Source organism: Phyllobates terribilis, unplaced genomic scaffold, assembly GCF_046119375.1.
Source record: "Phyllobates terribilis strain yellow unplaced genomic scaffold, ASM4611937v1 Scaffold_3__8_contigs__length_932513732, whole genome shotgun sequence".
Taxonomy (NCBI): Eukaryota; Metazoa; Chordata; class Amphibia; order Anura; family Dendrobatidae; genus Phyllobates; species Phyllobates terribilis.
The window spans coordinates 486,824,006-486,839,568 of NW_027362763.1; the positions used below are offsets into that span (position 1 = coordinate 486,824,006).

A 15,563-nucleotide genomic window follows, 5' to 3' on the forward strand; every position below is an offset into this window, starting at 1 on the left:
CAGTTATAGCTTCATTCTTTCTTCCTAAACAGTCTCATAGGTTTTATCTCTCTCTGCTACTGCCACCTGCTGCTTAGTCACAGCCATGACATTTTTCTAGGCTGCCACCTGCTGCTTACTCATAGGCATAACAGGTTTTTATGCTGCCACCTGCTGCTTACTCATAGGCATGACAATTTTCTATGCTGCCACCTGCTGCTTACTCATAGGCATGACCCTTTTCTATGCTGTCACCTGCTGCTTACTCATAGGTGTGACCCTTTTCTATGCTGCCACCTGCTGCTTACTCATAGGCATGACACTTTTCTATGCTGTCACCTGCTGCTTACTCATAGGTGTGACACTTTTCTATGCTGCCACCTGGTGCTTAGTCACTGGCAAACGCATACAAGAGAGATTTAGAACAGTGTTCCCCAACTCCAGTCCTCAAGGCCCACCAACACGTCATGCTTTCAGGATTTCCTTAGCATTGCTTAGGGAATAATGATATCACCTGCGCAGGCAATAATTCCATCACCTGTGTAATAGTAAGGAAATCCTGAATACCTGACCTGTTGGTGGGCCCTGAGGACCGGTGCTGGGGAACACTGATTTAGAACACATAGGAGGAAAACAAAAAATCAACCAAACGTAGTGACATATACAGTGCTGGCCAAAAGTATTGACACCCCTGCAATTCTGTCAGATAATACTCAGTTTCTTCCTGAAAATGATTGCAATCACAAATTCTTTGGTATTATTCTCTTCATTTAATTTGCTTGCAAGGAAAAAACACAAAAGAGAATGAAGCAAAAATCAAATCATTGATCATTTCACACAAAATTCCAAAACATGGCCGGACAAAAGTATTGGCACCCTCAGCCTAATACTTGGTTGCACAACCTTTAGCCAAAATAACTGCGAACAACCGCTTCCGGTAACCATCAATGAGTTTCTTACAATGCTCTGCTGGAATTTTAGACCATTCTTCTTTGGAAAACTGCTCCAGGTCCCTGATATTTGAAGGGTGCCTTCTCCAAACTGCCATTTTGAGATCTCTCCACAGGTGTTCTATGGGATTTATGTCTGGACTCATTGCTGGCCACCTTAGAAGTCTCCAGTGCTTTCTCTCATACCATTTTATAGTGCTTTTGGAAGTGTGTTTTGGGTCATTGTCCTGCTGGAAGACCCATGCCCTCTGAGGGAGACCCAGCTTTCTCACACTGGGCCCTACATTATGCTGCAAAATTTGTTGGTAGTCTTCAGACTTCATAATGCCATGCACACGGTCAAGCAGTCCAGTGCCAGAGGCAGCAAAGCAACCCCAAAACATCAGGGAACCTCCGCCATGTTTGACTGTAGGGACCGTGTTCTTTTCTTTGAATGCCTCTTTTTTTTTCCTGTACACTCTATGTTGATGCTTTTTCCCAAAAAGATCTACTTTTGTCTCATCTGACTAGAGAACATTCTTCCAAAATGTTTTTGGCTTTCTCAGGTAAGTTTTGGTAAACTCCAGCCTGTCTTTTTTATGTCTCGGGGTAAGAAGTGGGGTCTTCCTAGGTATCCTACCATACAGTCCCTTTTCATTCAGACGTCGACGGATAGTACGGGTTGACACTGCTGTACCCTTAGACTGCAGGGCAGCTTGAACTTGTTTGGATGTTAGTCGAGGTTCTTTATCCACCATCCGCACAATCTTGCGTTGAAATCTCTCATCAATTTTTCTTTTCCGTCCATATCGAGGGAGGTTAGCCACAGTGCCATGGGCTTTAAACTTCTTGATGACACTGTGCACGGAAGACACAGGAACTTTCAGGTCTTTGGAGATAGACTTGTAGCCTTGAGATTGCTCATGCTTCCTCACAATTTGGTTTCTCAAGTCCTCAGACAGTTCTTTGGTCTTCTTTCTTTCCTCCATGCTCAATGTGGTACACACAAGGACACAGGACAGAGGTTGAGTCAAATTTAATCCATATTAACTGGCTGCAAGTGTGATTTAGTTATTGCCAACACCTGTTAGGTGCCACAGGTAAGTTACAGGTGCTGTTAATTACACGAATTAGAGAAGCATCACATGATTTTTCAAAGGGTGCCAATACTTTTGTCTACCCCTTTTTTAGGTTTGGTGTGGAATTATATCCAATTTGGCTTTAGGACAATTCTTTTTGTGTTTTTTTCATTGAAGACAAATTAAATGAAGAGAATAATACCAAAGAATTTTTGATTGCAATCATTTTCAGGAAGAAACTGAGTATTATCTGACAGAATTGCAGGGGTGCCAATACTTTTGGCCAGCACTGTAGATATAAAGACCGGAGGTCGGCAGAGGGACTGGGGAATCTCAGGCAAAGAGGAAAAGACAAAGTCTACAGTCCAGCCCCTGTAGCAGAAAACTTCAAATGGTGATTATAGAAGAACATCAAAGCAGATTTTTTCACCAAAGGTATCAATTTAATCTGCATTAATGTGCTCTTACTGTCATGTCTTTACGTTACATTACAAAATCGTGCTGACAGGTTCTCTTTCATTTCTGTAGTCTGAAAGATGGTTGCAGTTCCATCTTTGCAACATTTTTGTCTCACTTTTGCTACAGTATTCTGACTAAGTATAGTATTGTTACTTTTCTTGCATCCTTCACCTTTCTTGTGTAAAGAAATTATTTTCTTTCTCAAACCTTGTGACATTTCTCTTCCATGTGGTGCCATTGCTGACAATATGAAATGGGAAGAGGTTTTCTTTGGTAAGTAACGTCCTTTAATAGTCAACTATCTGCTGTATGCATGTTTAATGAATAATTAAAGTTACCTGTGATTGAATTATTGTTAATTTTAATTTTGTAGTCTAAACTTTAACTTTTCTCCAAAGACTTTCATTGGGGTGTACTCATTTTTGCGACATGGTTTTAAATTAATTTGTTAGGGAAATTACTTTTTGGGTGTGCAAGATAATACATCTTATTTGTAATCAAGGGTCTATTAAGCACTCCTCTTAATGAATCAGGAGCATCTGACACCAGCAAGCCCCCTCATCAAGACTGGCATGAAGATCGCTGGTCTTGATGAATCAGGGCCTGTAAGGGCAATTAAAGAGTTATTCCCATCTTGGTCTTTCATGGCTGAGATGGTAATATCTGCTTCTAGGTCTTGGCTACCAGAGGCAAGGTTATGAAAATATCCATGCACAACTGTGCACTACTCATTTTCTGCAACTCCCATAGAAACAAAGGCTATAGCATGCTGTATGTCTGTTGCACAGGTGGTAATGTAATGTCAGGCGGTACAGCTAAAACACAACAAAAACAGTATAAAATAAAAACATAGCACTTATAGTATAGTCCCATAATAGGAGTATAAGGCTGTGTGCCCACGTAGCATTTTTCAAGCGTATATGCTGCGGAATTTCCACAGCGTAAACGCTTGAAAAACGCATGTATTTCCGCACCCATGGTCCCCAATGGCATTCCGCAATGTCAATGCCCATGCTGCGGATTTTTCCGCAGCGTATATGCTGCGGTCAAAAATCCGCAGCATGTTCATTAATTTTGCGGAAGCGCAGCGGAATCAATGTGCGGATGGTACCCAAGTCTGGAGGAGAGGAGACTCTCATCCAGACCTGGGTACCAAAGAACCTGTAAAAAAAAGAATAATAAAGTTTATACTTATCTTCTGATGTTTTCCCTCCGTCGCGCTGTTGTCTGAAGGACCTGCCACGTCATTGAGTCATGTGACCCACCACATGACTCAATGACGTCACCGCAGGTCCTGCACACAACAGCGTGAGCCGCTCAAGCCTCCGGACGGGGCAGAGAATGCATCAGAAGGTGAGTATAAAGTTTATTTTTTTATTTTTTACCTTTCTGAACAAGTTGTCAAGCACTTTTCCAAGTGATGCTTGGAGAAGTGCTTGATAACCCGCATGCGGAAATGCATGCAAAGACGTCTCACAAACGCTTCTACCTGGCGGGAAAACCGCATGTAATATCCGCATGCAATTTTCCCGCCAGGGAGAAGCGTAAAAAATATGCTTCAGGTCCGCAACGTGGGCACATAGCCTAAAAATAAACTGATTTTCAAATAAAGATGTTAAAAAAAAATCACTCTCCAAAATAATAAACATACATATTTCATAAACCAGTACTTAAAAGGTAAAAAACTGACCAGCAGAATGCAAAAATAGAAGATTCATGGCTCAACTACTATGAAAATGCATCCCTAACCACCCAGTCTTTCCCAGATAGGTTTTAATTAAAGGTAAAAAGAAAAGTGAACTAAATGCCTCACGTTTTTTACCTGTGCAGCGATAGTGGCATGTATGTATTTATTAGGGATCGTGCACACGACTGTAAAAATTGGATGAGTGCTATCCTTCATTTTGACAAATAGCACTCGTCCCCATGTTGTTCAATGATGCTGTGCACGTCTGATGTTTTTTCCTCGGACCGAGTGATCGGAGGAAAAAAATTGCAACCTGCACGATTTGCCCTGATTTGGATGGCACTTGCCCACTCATGTCTATGGGCCTGTGGAAAACATCAGACCGTACTCGGATAACATCCAATTTTCATGGATAGACTGAATGGAGAAGATGGAGATTTCTTTTAGTTTTTAATTCTTCACATCTGAGAGAATCAGATCACAGTCTGAGCAGAGTGTGATTAGCATAATCAGACCCATTTTCTCGGAGGAGAGAAAATCGGTCAAATGACCCCAGCCTTGTAAGCAGAGTTCTGTTACATTGCGTTTGTGTATATTTTACCCTGAAAAAGGGCATGGTCCTTAAAGGGTTATCTCATGTAGACTATTCCTGTTTTAATGCTCTATCAATCATTCTTCTCTTCTCATGATACAACCACTTCAAAGCATTACCGGAGAAAATACCTGATTCACTGAACAACCCTTTATTGTATATGTGTAAAAGTTATCAATAGATTAGTAGAAGTAACATATTCAGATTCCCTTCAAAAGATGACATCTTATCTCATACGTTAGGGTTCATCTTGTCAGCCCAGTAGATGAATTGTCCAATCCACTCATATGTCAGGGGACCAGCTCGTCTTATCTCAGCTACATACAGGGCTGAAGCCTCAGTCGTGTTACTTATCTTCCATAGATGCACATGACCTGTTTCATTGCTCCAGTAGATGGTGCCATTGTACCAATCCAGATCTGCAATCAGAATATCACAGAAACATAAACCCCAAGCTCCAGATGATACAGAATTCCGTCCTAAAATAAATTACAGAGGAAGCAACTATGGTTGGCAGTATAGCAGTGCACCTGAGCGATGTCTGACAGTTGTATCAGAGCCTTCCATTTACATTGCACTAAACTATCATTTATATTTAAAGTACTAATGAACATTAACTAAAAACACAGCTACAAATACAGGTCCTTTAAATAGAAGTGGCTATCAATTATCCAGTGCTGGGTTCTGGATTAAATCCTGTAAAGACCCCTGCCTAGGCTGTCAAAATCTTTGGGTCCCTCCAGGAAATTAGTTCCTAATACGTTTTAAAAAAAAAAAATTGTGATGCATCAATTACATTTTATTAAACAAAACAAAAATAAAATAAATTTTATTGTAGAAAAGGTAGTAATATCAGGCCTGTATATGCTCGCCTCTGTTTTCTGAAAGTTTCTACTCATGAATGTTCTGTTATGATCTAGAGTTGGCGAGAACTTGGGGTCACTTACCTCTCCTCCACTCCCACTCACAGTTCTGGCCACTCACAAAGTTGCCATACCCGATCACATAGATGACCCTCCTCTACTACTCATGAATTCGCAAATAAACCCGCCATCATCATTTCACTGCTATAATTGCTATAATGTTCACATTGAAGGTCAGTAGCTCCAGCAGGCCTCCAATGTCAGCTGGCCGGGCCGACACGCTGATTGTAAATCTCCCGGCGCATCCACTGTGCATTGCGAGGATTCGCAATTCTGTGCCCCAGTAACAGCAGTCAATTATGTGATATGCATACTCCCGGGCAGAACCAGTCTAGTTGGAGTGGCCACGCCCACTAGATGGGGCACAGCCTCGCTCCATACAAATATATTGAGCGAGGCCACGCCTACTAGATGGGGCACAGCCTTACTCCATACACTTATAGTGAGCGAGGCCGTGCCTATTAGACGGGTTCTGCCCGGGAGTATGTATATCACAGCACTCGGATGACCTCCAAGTACGGTTCAATTGTCACAGACTAACAGAATGGAGAAGGTGGAGAAACTCTTTTTTTTTTCTTCTCTCCACGTCCGAGAAAAACTGATGCCACTCTGATCAAACTCTGATCAAAGTCTGACCAGAATAATCGGACCGTTTTTTTTTCGGATGTGGAAAAACTGGTTATGTGACCCTAATCTTATAGGAGTTTTTTCATACCAAAAGTACTGAAAGGCTGTTAAGATACTTACCTCCTGAAGTGGCGCCATTCCAGCGATGTCATGTGATCTTTTGGAATCTCATCGCCAACATTGCTTAAATGGTGCCCTCCAGGAGGTATGTATTAAGTGTTTTTATTTTATCATGGACACTGAAGCGATTAAAAAGAGGTTGTCCAATAGTGTACAATCCCTACAATAACCAGTGATCCCCGCTAGAGGCATATAAAGAGAACTCACGTGGTGACTTCCACGACTGGGTGCATCACACTTTTGCAAAGAACTTTACTGTTATTCACTGAAAGATATTTCTTATTGTTATTCCAAGTTGCTGTTTATTATCCCTGTTACTAACCCACTTGCATAATAGTTGTTATACATATAAAGTGGTTTTAGCAATCCCTGACTGTTCCGGCCTTGTGTCTCTGTGCGTTGCATTCCGGCACCTGTGTTACACACACACACTCAACCAAGTCCCCATTTTATTGTAGCGTTCAGGGGCATGGGAGACGAGTACCTCGCCCACGACTACTGCCCCGATCCACGTAACATTAAAATGAGGACTTGGATGGGTGTGTGTGGTTGTTTTCTTGCTGCCAACAAGCGCTGGTGCAGCCGGGAGGGTCCGAAACCCTCAGTGAAAGAGAATGTGATTTTTTATGGACTCAAGAACTGTAGACATTGTGTGGGACTGGGTTATACACTCTTCCAGGGTCCTTAACCGAGTAGGACCGGATGCCGTGGAGGATGCTGGCGACCGTGAAGAAGACATCCTGAGTAGAGATGAGCGGTGTTCGACTAGAACTGTTCGCCAATCTCAAATTCGAGTTGTTTTGGATGGTGTTCGAGTTGTTCGACGAACCCGAATGATCTGCAAAAAATTCGGCTGTTCGAGGTTATGTTCGATAACTGTTCGTGCACCAAAAGCGTGTCCTGCATGTCTGGCGCTATTTAGAGCACCAATCATGCAGGGATTGTCTGCCACTCACTGTAATGCCACAGCCATGGTGGTTGTGGCATTACAGTGATTGCCCAAATCGATGGGAACAGTGCTCACAGTGAAACATGAAAAGCCGGCAATTCATCAGCGGCATACACCGGTACCCGACAATTTAGAACCGAAAGAATAGAGTAACACACATAGATTAGATAGATAGAAACATGTCAGTCACATATATAAGAAGTACAGTGACAGTGTTGGTTACTGTACTTGTCATTTAGTGTAAAGGATTTATTAAAAAAATATTAGTGTTTTCATGCACCGTCTCTTTAAAAAAGCCGGCCGGCAATTCAGCAGCGGTATCCGACAATTTAGAATAGAAGGAATACAGAATCACACATAGATTAGATAGATAGAAACATGTCAGTCACATATAAATGAAGTACAGTGACAGTGTTGATTACTGTACTTGTCATTTAGTGTTAAAATAAAGGATTTATTTAAAAAAAAATTGGCGTGGGGTTCCCTGTAATTTTAGGCTCTAGCGGAGGTTAAGCAGACAGCTGGGGCAGATGTTTGAAGCCTGGGAAGGGGGTAATACCCATGGAGCTTCCCAGGCTACTAATATCAGCCCCCAGCTGAATACCTAGCCTTTACTAGCTATTAAAATTGGGGACCCCCCCAAAAAAATGACGTGGGGTCCCCCCTATTTTAATAGCTAGCAAAGACTAGGCAGACAGCTGGGGGCTGATATTAATAGCCCAGGAAGGGTGCCATGAATATTGGCCCCCTCCCAGGCTAGAAACACCAGCTGTCAGCCGCCCCAGAAATGGCGCATCCATAGGATGCGCCAATTCTGGCACTTAGCCTCGCTCTTCCCACTGCCCTGTAGCGGAGGCAGTGGGGTAATAGGGCTGGGGTTGATGTCAGCTTATAATGCCAGCTGACATCAAGCCCAGGTTAGTAATGGAGAGGCGTCTATAAGACACCCCCATTACTAACCCCATAGTCAAAGTTAAAAAAAAACACAAACACCCAGAATAAAGACCTTTAATTGAAATAAAGACACAATTCTTTATTGTTCTAAATTAAACCATACTTACCATCACGCCCATTCCAGCTGAAGCCAATGTCTTCTGCAATAAAAATAAAATAATAAAGCAACATCATCCTTACCTTTCCATGGTTCCCACGACGGCTTCAGCTCTGCTAAATTCACATAACAGGCTGGATCGCAGCAGAACGCTGCCATCCAGCTTGCCATGCCACACACACTGAGAAGCACAGGCATGCTTGCGCTCCTCAGTGTCTGCCTGTGACGGCATCCAGATGAGCCCAGTTCATGTCCAATGAACTCGGCTCACCTCATGCACGTCACTGACAGCGTGGGAAAATTCTCCTGCACTCAGCGCTTCAGCGTGAGAATTCTCCCACGCTGTCAGTGACGTGCATGAGGTGAGCTGAGATCATTGGACATGAACTCACCTCTTGCACGTCACTGACAGCGTGGGAAAATTCTCACACTGAAGCGCTGAGTGCAGGAGAATTTTCCCACGCTGTCAGTGATGTGCATGAAGTGAGCTGAGTTCATTGGACATGAACTGGGCTCATCTGGATGCCGTCACAGGCAGACACTGAGGAGCGCAAGCATGCCTGCGCTTCTCAGTGTCTGCGGCAAGGCAAGCTGGATGGCAGCGTTCTGCTGCGGTCCAGCCTGTCATCTCGATGTAGCAGAGCTGAAGCTGTCGTGGGAACCATGGAAAGGTAAGGATGATGTTGCTTTATTATTTTTCTTTTATTGCAGGAGATTGTTGGCTTCAGCTGGAATGGGCGTGATGGTAAGTATGGTTTAATTTAGAGCAATAAAGAATTGTGTGTTTATTTCAATTAAAGGACATTATTCTGGGTGTTGTGTTTTTTTAAAATACTTTACTAGAAATTCATGGTGGTCATGTCTAATATTGGCGTGACCCCATGAATTTTGGGCTTAGGGCCAGCTGATAATGCCAAGCTGGCCCTAACCCCTTTATTACCCAGTGAGCCACCGCACCAGGGCCCTGGATGAGTTGGGTAAAGCGCCAGAAGATGGCACTTCTATGAACGCATTTTCCGGGGTGGCTGCGGACTGCAATTTGCAGCGGGTGGGGCCCAGAAAGCTTGGTTCTCCCTGCGCTGCGGATTCCAGCCCCCAGCTGCCTAGTTGTACCTGGCTGGACACAAAAATAGGGCGAAGCCCCACGTATTTTTTTTTTTAATTATTTCATGAAATTCATGAAATAATTAAGAAAAAAAGGGCTTCCCTATATTGTTGTGTCCGGCCAGGTACAAATAGGCAGCTGGTGGTTGGGGGCAGCCCGTTCCTGCCTGCTGTACCTGGCTGGACAGAAATATAGTGCGAAGCATCACATCAATTTTTTTTTAATTATTTCATGAATTTCCTGAAATAATTTAAAAAAATTGCCGTGGGGCTTCGCACTATATTTGTGTCCAGCCAGGTACAGCAGGCAGGAATGGGCTGCCCCCAACCACCAGCTGCCCATTTGTACCTGGCCGGACACAACAATATAGGGAAGGCCTTTTTTTCTTAATTATTTCATGAATTTCATGAAATAATTTTAAAAAAAATACGTGGGGCTTCGCCCTATTTTTGTGTCCAGCCAGGTACAACTAGGCAGCTGGGGGCTGGAATCTGCAGCGCAGGGAGGCCCAAGCGTTCTGCCCCCCCCCCCCCCCGCTGCAAATTGCAGTCCGCAGCCACCCCGGAAAATGGCGCGTTCATAGAAGCGCCATCTTCTGGCGCTGTACCCAACTCATCCAGGGCCCTGGTGCAGTGGCCCACTGGGTAATAAAGGGGTTAGGGCCAGCTTGGTATTATCAGCTAGCCCTAAGCCCGAAATTCATGGGGTCACGCCAATATTAGACATGACCGCCATGAATTTCTAGTAAAGTATTTAAAAAAAAACACAACACCCAGAATATTGTCCTTTAATTGAAATAAACACACAATTCTTTATTGTTCTAAATTAAACCATACTTACCATCACGCCCATTCCAGCTGAAGCCAACGATCTCCTGCAATAAAAGAAAAATAATAAAGCAACATCATCCTTACCTTTCCATGGTTCCCACGACAGCTTCAGCTCTGCTACATCGAGATGACAGGCTGGACCGCAGCAGAACGCTGCCATCCAGCCTGTCATCCCGCAGACACTGAGAAGCGCAGGCATGCTTGCGCTCCTCAGTGTCTCGCTGTGACGGCATCCAGATGAGCCGAGTTCATGTCCAATGAACTCGGCTCACCTCATGCACGTCACTGACAGCGTGGGAAAATTCTCCTGCACTCAGCGCTTCAGCGTGAGAATTCTCCCATGCTGTCAGTGACGTACATGAGGTGAGCTGAGTTCATTGGACATGAATTCACCTCATGCACGTCACTGACAGCGTGGGAAAATTCTCACGCTGAAGCGCTGAGTGCAGGAGAATTCTCCCACGCTGTCAGTGACGTGCATGAGGTGAGCCGAGTTCATTGGACATGACCTCGGCTCATCTGGATGCCGTCACAGCCTGAGACTGAGGAGCGCAAGCAAGCCTGCGCTTCTCAGTGTCTGCGGGATGACAGGCTGGATGGTAGCGTTCTGCTGCAGTCCAGCCTGTCATCTCGATGTAGCAGAGCTGGAGCTGTCCTGGGAACCATGGAAAGGTAAGGATGATGTTGCTTTATTATTTTTCTTTTATTGCAGGAGATCGTTGGCTTCAGCTGGAATGGGCATGATGGTAAGTATGGTTTAATTTAGAACAATGAAGAATTGTGTGTTTATTTCAATTAAATGACTTTATTCTGGGTGTTTCTGTTTTTTTTTAACTTTGACTATGGGGTTAGTAATGGGGGTGTCTTATAGACGCCTCTCCATTACTAACCTGGGCTTGATGTCAGCTGGCATTATAAGCTGACATCAAGCCCAGCCCTATTACTCCACTGCCACCGCTACAGGGCAGTGGGAAGAGCGAGGCTAAGTGCCAGAATTGGCACATCCTATGGATGCACCATTTCTGGGACGGCTGACGGCTGGTGTTTCTAGCATGGGAGGGGGCCAATATTCATGGCACCCTTCCTGGGCTATTAATATCAGCCCCCAGCTGTCTGCCTAGCCTTTGCTAGCTATTAAAATAGGGGGGACCCCACGTCATTTTTTTTGGGGGGGGTCCCCCATTTTAATAGCTAGTAAAGGCTAGGTATTCAGCTGGGGCTGATATTAGTAGCCTGGGAAGCTCCATGGGTATTACCCCCTTCCCAGGCTTCAAACATCTGCCCCAGCCATCTGCTTAACCTCCGCTAGAGACTAAAATTACGGGGAACCCCACGCCAATTTTTTTTTTAATAAATCCTTTATTTTAACACTAAATGACAAGTACAGTAACCAACACTGTCACTGTACTTCTTATATATGTGACTGACATGTTTCTATCTATCTAATCTATGTGTGATGCTCTATTCTTTCTGTTATAAATTGTCGGGTACCGCTGCTGAATTGCCGGCCGGCTTTTTTAAAGAGACGGTGCATGAAAACACTAATATTTTTTTTAATAAATCCTTTACACTAAATGACAAGTACAGTAACCAACACTGTCACTGTACTTCTTATATATGTGACTGACATGTTTCTATCTATCTAATCTATGTGTGATGCTCTATTCCTTCTTGTCTAAATTGTCGGGTACCGGTGTATGCCGCTGCTGAATTGCCGGCCGGCTTTTTTAAAGAGAGCGTCTTCTGAGCAGTTTGTCAGCTTTTGGACACCTTTGAAGGTGTTTTCTATGTGTTTCTATGTGTTTTTGTTTGCCTGCCATTGGTTTTAACGGTGTTCGACGGTGTTCTAAGGTGTTCGACGAACAGTTCGACGAACAGTTCCTCGAACATCCCGGTGTTCGACGAACCGAACCCGAACACTACGGGGGTGGCTCAACACTAATCCTGAGACAGCAAGACTTCAATCCCGAGTGTGTTATTGTGTATAAATTAACCCCTTTTGTTATAGGTTGTGGATTGCTGTGGACAGCCATCCTTAAAGGGGTTTTCCCATGAACAAACGTTCATTTTAAAAATTGGCTGTGTCTGACCATGTACGGAACATACCACAGCTCCTGGGCAGGGGAGGAAGCAAAAGACAATACAGATATTACAGCACGGGATCACAAAGGATTCATTTTGTGAGGTAAAACATTTCCCTGCCTGTTTTTAAACAATGTTTTACCTCACAAAATGAATCTTCTGTGATCCCCTGCTGTAATGTCTGTATACTCTTTTGCTTCCTCCCCTGACCAGGAGATGTGATATGTTCTGTACACGGTCAGACACAGCCAACTTTTAAAATGAACTTTTGTTCGTGGGAAAACCCCTTTAAAGAGGAAGGAGTGTAGAGATGAAGAGGATGACGTGGCCCCTCTCTCGAGACCAATGTTGTTTTAAATGTACTTTATTGCATGTGTTATCCTATGGGAGGCTGGAGTTCCTGTTAGTCAGGGGTAACAGGGTTAACTGTAGGGCCGGCCCATAATTGGGGAATATAACAGGGACCTGTGTGTTAGTTCCTGTTTTTTGTAGTTGTTGTGAGTGAAAGAGAGGCAAGGAAGAACACCAAGAGGAAGGCTACCTTCATTGGGTGTATGTGTGAGAAGAAACCCGGGAAAGTAAGGTGCAAATGTCAGCAAGAAACCTTCAGTAGCGACAGTGTTCTTTCTTAAGCAGACAAGTCAGGGGACATACAGCAAGAGACTTTTAGCAATGTCTTTAAGAGACTGGTGGGAATTTTTTTTAGTGTTGGCCAGACCTGGAAGCTGCCATCAGTGAGGCAGTGTCAGCTAGGCCGGGGCACATTGAGTAAGGTGACAACCAGAGAAGCTGCCTTACATTGTTCTCAGGAAGTTTAGCCGGAGTGTAGTGGTCACAGCGAAATACGTCGGCCTGTGCGGTTTCCTTATCGTGGGTTTAAAAGGGTCCTGTGCTGCACAGATCGAGGCAGAGCTGAACCCGAAAGTGTTCGCAGCAGCAACACAACCACACACACACCCAGCCATGTCCCCGATTTCATGTAGCGTGCCGGGGCGTGGGAGACGAGTACCTCGCCCACGGCTACCGCCACGTTACAACTACACCGGAACTTAGCTAGGAGGAGAGTAACTGAGCGAGCGCAGCCAGCAGCATTCAGCTCATCAGAAGGATGGGCAAACTGCAATACACTTTGAACACCAAATAGTGCAAAACTATTAAACGTAAATGTCATAACGCTACACTGCATTGTTTTTTATCAGCCTGTCAATAGCTTTAATTGTTTGTTTGTTTTTTATAATAAGATATTTAAATGGTTAATCCCCCTCTTCATAGACGGATGCTGTCAGATATTGCTTGTAAAAATAAGTACTTTTGCAATTTATTGCTTATTAACATTTTTAGCCGGTTTTGAGATATTAACAGTTCTTTAGTTTACAGCTCTTCGGCTGGGAAACTAACTACCAGGATTAGGAGGTAACAGTGCACTCCAGTAGTGACCTGCTGTAAAATAGTGCTTACAAATTCAATAGAAAAGAGCTTGAGCGCTGCATATTTTCTGTCTAGCAGCAGTGGTCGGTCTCCAAGGTAATGAGATGTAAATTTAAAAAAAAGTATTAGTATCTGGAGAACGGCTGATAAGCTTAATAAGCAGTAATTTGCAAAATTGTTTGCATTTACAAGCACTATCCGACAATATCCATTGATGAAGATCAGAATAATCCTTTAATGGTGAGACCACGGTCTTGTAAGTGTAAAGGTCAGTGACAATACTATCTTAAGTATAAGTGTAAATATGCACATTTTAATGTAGTCTTTGTGCTTTTCAGCCAAAAAGATTATCTGAATTTACATTGATTGTGCAGCCGCTGCAAGGGATATCTTTTTCTGATTACCGTCTTCCGGATCAAAATTAGCTGAAAAGTTATTCTGAATCATTTTCCACTAAACTACGTCTGTATGAATATTGTTTTTAAATGTTATCAGATTGAACAAATTAAAAAATCTTTACCTGTAACATGTTTGAGATTGTCAGAGATCAGCTTTCCAGGACCAAACCGGTCTAGAGGTTGCCTCCATATTCCAGTTAAACCCACTGCTATGAAATGATGATCTTCCTCAGCTGAAACAAAAGTTGATTACTAAATCTGGCAAAGCGGAAAAAAGCAATACAGTCGTGGTAATGGACTTGACCTGAAAAACTGCTAGATGACCATGTTAAAAATTCACAGAATAGATGAACAAAAATTTGATACATGTGAATGGAACTCTAAAAACCCCATTCACCACCTGCATAGAATTGAACTTTGTTGCTAAATATGGCTAAGAAATCTAAACTAAAAATTCACAACACATCCACCTTTTCTAAATGTGGCCCCACTGCCTGTGTTTAGAATTTGGATACTATAATAATAATTCACCTGAACACAGAGTTGTTCCAACCACAGGTTCTGTCCACCTACTATCGCCAGCTGGAGATGATGTCTGTACTGTCACTTGATAATGTGTAGATAAGTCCAGACCAGTCATCGTTATCTGGGTTGTACTAACATTAGAGACAATCTGATGTATTCCGTGTTCTGATAATAAGGAAATGCTATATAGCCACTTTTGCCAAGCTGTAGGACCTTTAAAACACAAAAAATATATGTTTTTTACAAAATAGTTTACATTTTTCCTCCAGAAATAATATCAGGCTTAGCTTCGGCTTCTTTAAAGAAGCACTCCCATCTATATTTTTTATTAAATGTGTATATGTAATGTAGAGTGAGTATATTAATATAGTCACCTACCGCTGCTCTCTCCAGTGTCCAGCGCCATTCTGCTTCGTTTCTCAGTGATGTCACCACAATAGCAACTAGTCAGCTCACTGTTTGCTCTATGCAGGAGATAGGGGGTCTGTTTTACAATTTAAGCCTATGGAGCCTTGTTCTGACGCTCCATAGACTTACATTGAAAAAGTCACTTCCGTCACGCAGAGCTCGGTGTGACCCAGAGAGTCTGTAGAGGGGTGGTGTTACGGAGAAGGGGAGCATAATGGCGCTGGACACTGGAGAGAGCAGCAATAGGTGCATATATTAATACACTCACACTACATTACATGCACATATAGTAGAAACAAAATAGATGGGAGGGCTTCTTTAAGAAATCTATGTTTGGTTATCAATTGAGTAATAAAATGGAATATTACTTCCAATATATGTAGCTCCAGTGG

The 15,563-nt window shown here is 43.2% G+C and overlaps 1 protein-coding gene across 3 annotated transcripts in view; it reads right to left on the reverse strand.

The window, feature by feature from the left end:
- ROS1 (ROS proto-oncogene 1, receptor tyrosine kinase) overlaps positions 1-15,563 on the reverse strand; it is a 422,859-nt gene that overhangs the window by 287,838 nt on the left and 119,458 nt on the right. For all 3 annotated transcript variants that reach the window (XR_012318445.1, XM_073675912.1, XM_073675911.1), the window contains 3 exons: positions 14,770-14,976; positions 14,361-14,471; positions 4,963-5,144 (listed from right to left, as the gene is read on the reverse strand). Coding sequence is in view for 2 of the 3 variants with exons in the window: in XM_073675912.1 (XP_073532013.1) it covers positions 4,963-5,144; positions 14,361-14,471; positions 14,770-14,976 (500 nt within the window). In the remaining variant the exon portion in view is untranslated. The remainder of the gene's footprint in view (positions 1-4,962; positions 5,145-14,360; positions 14,472-14,769; positions 14,977-15,563) is intronic.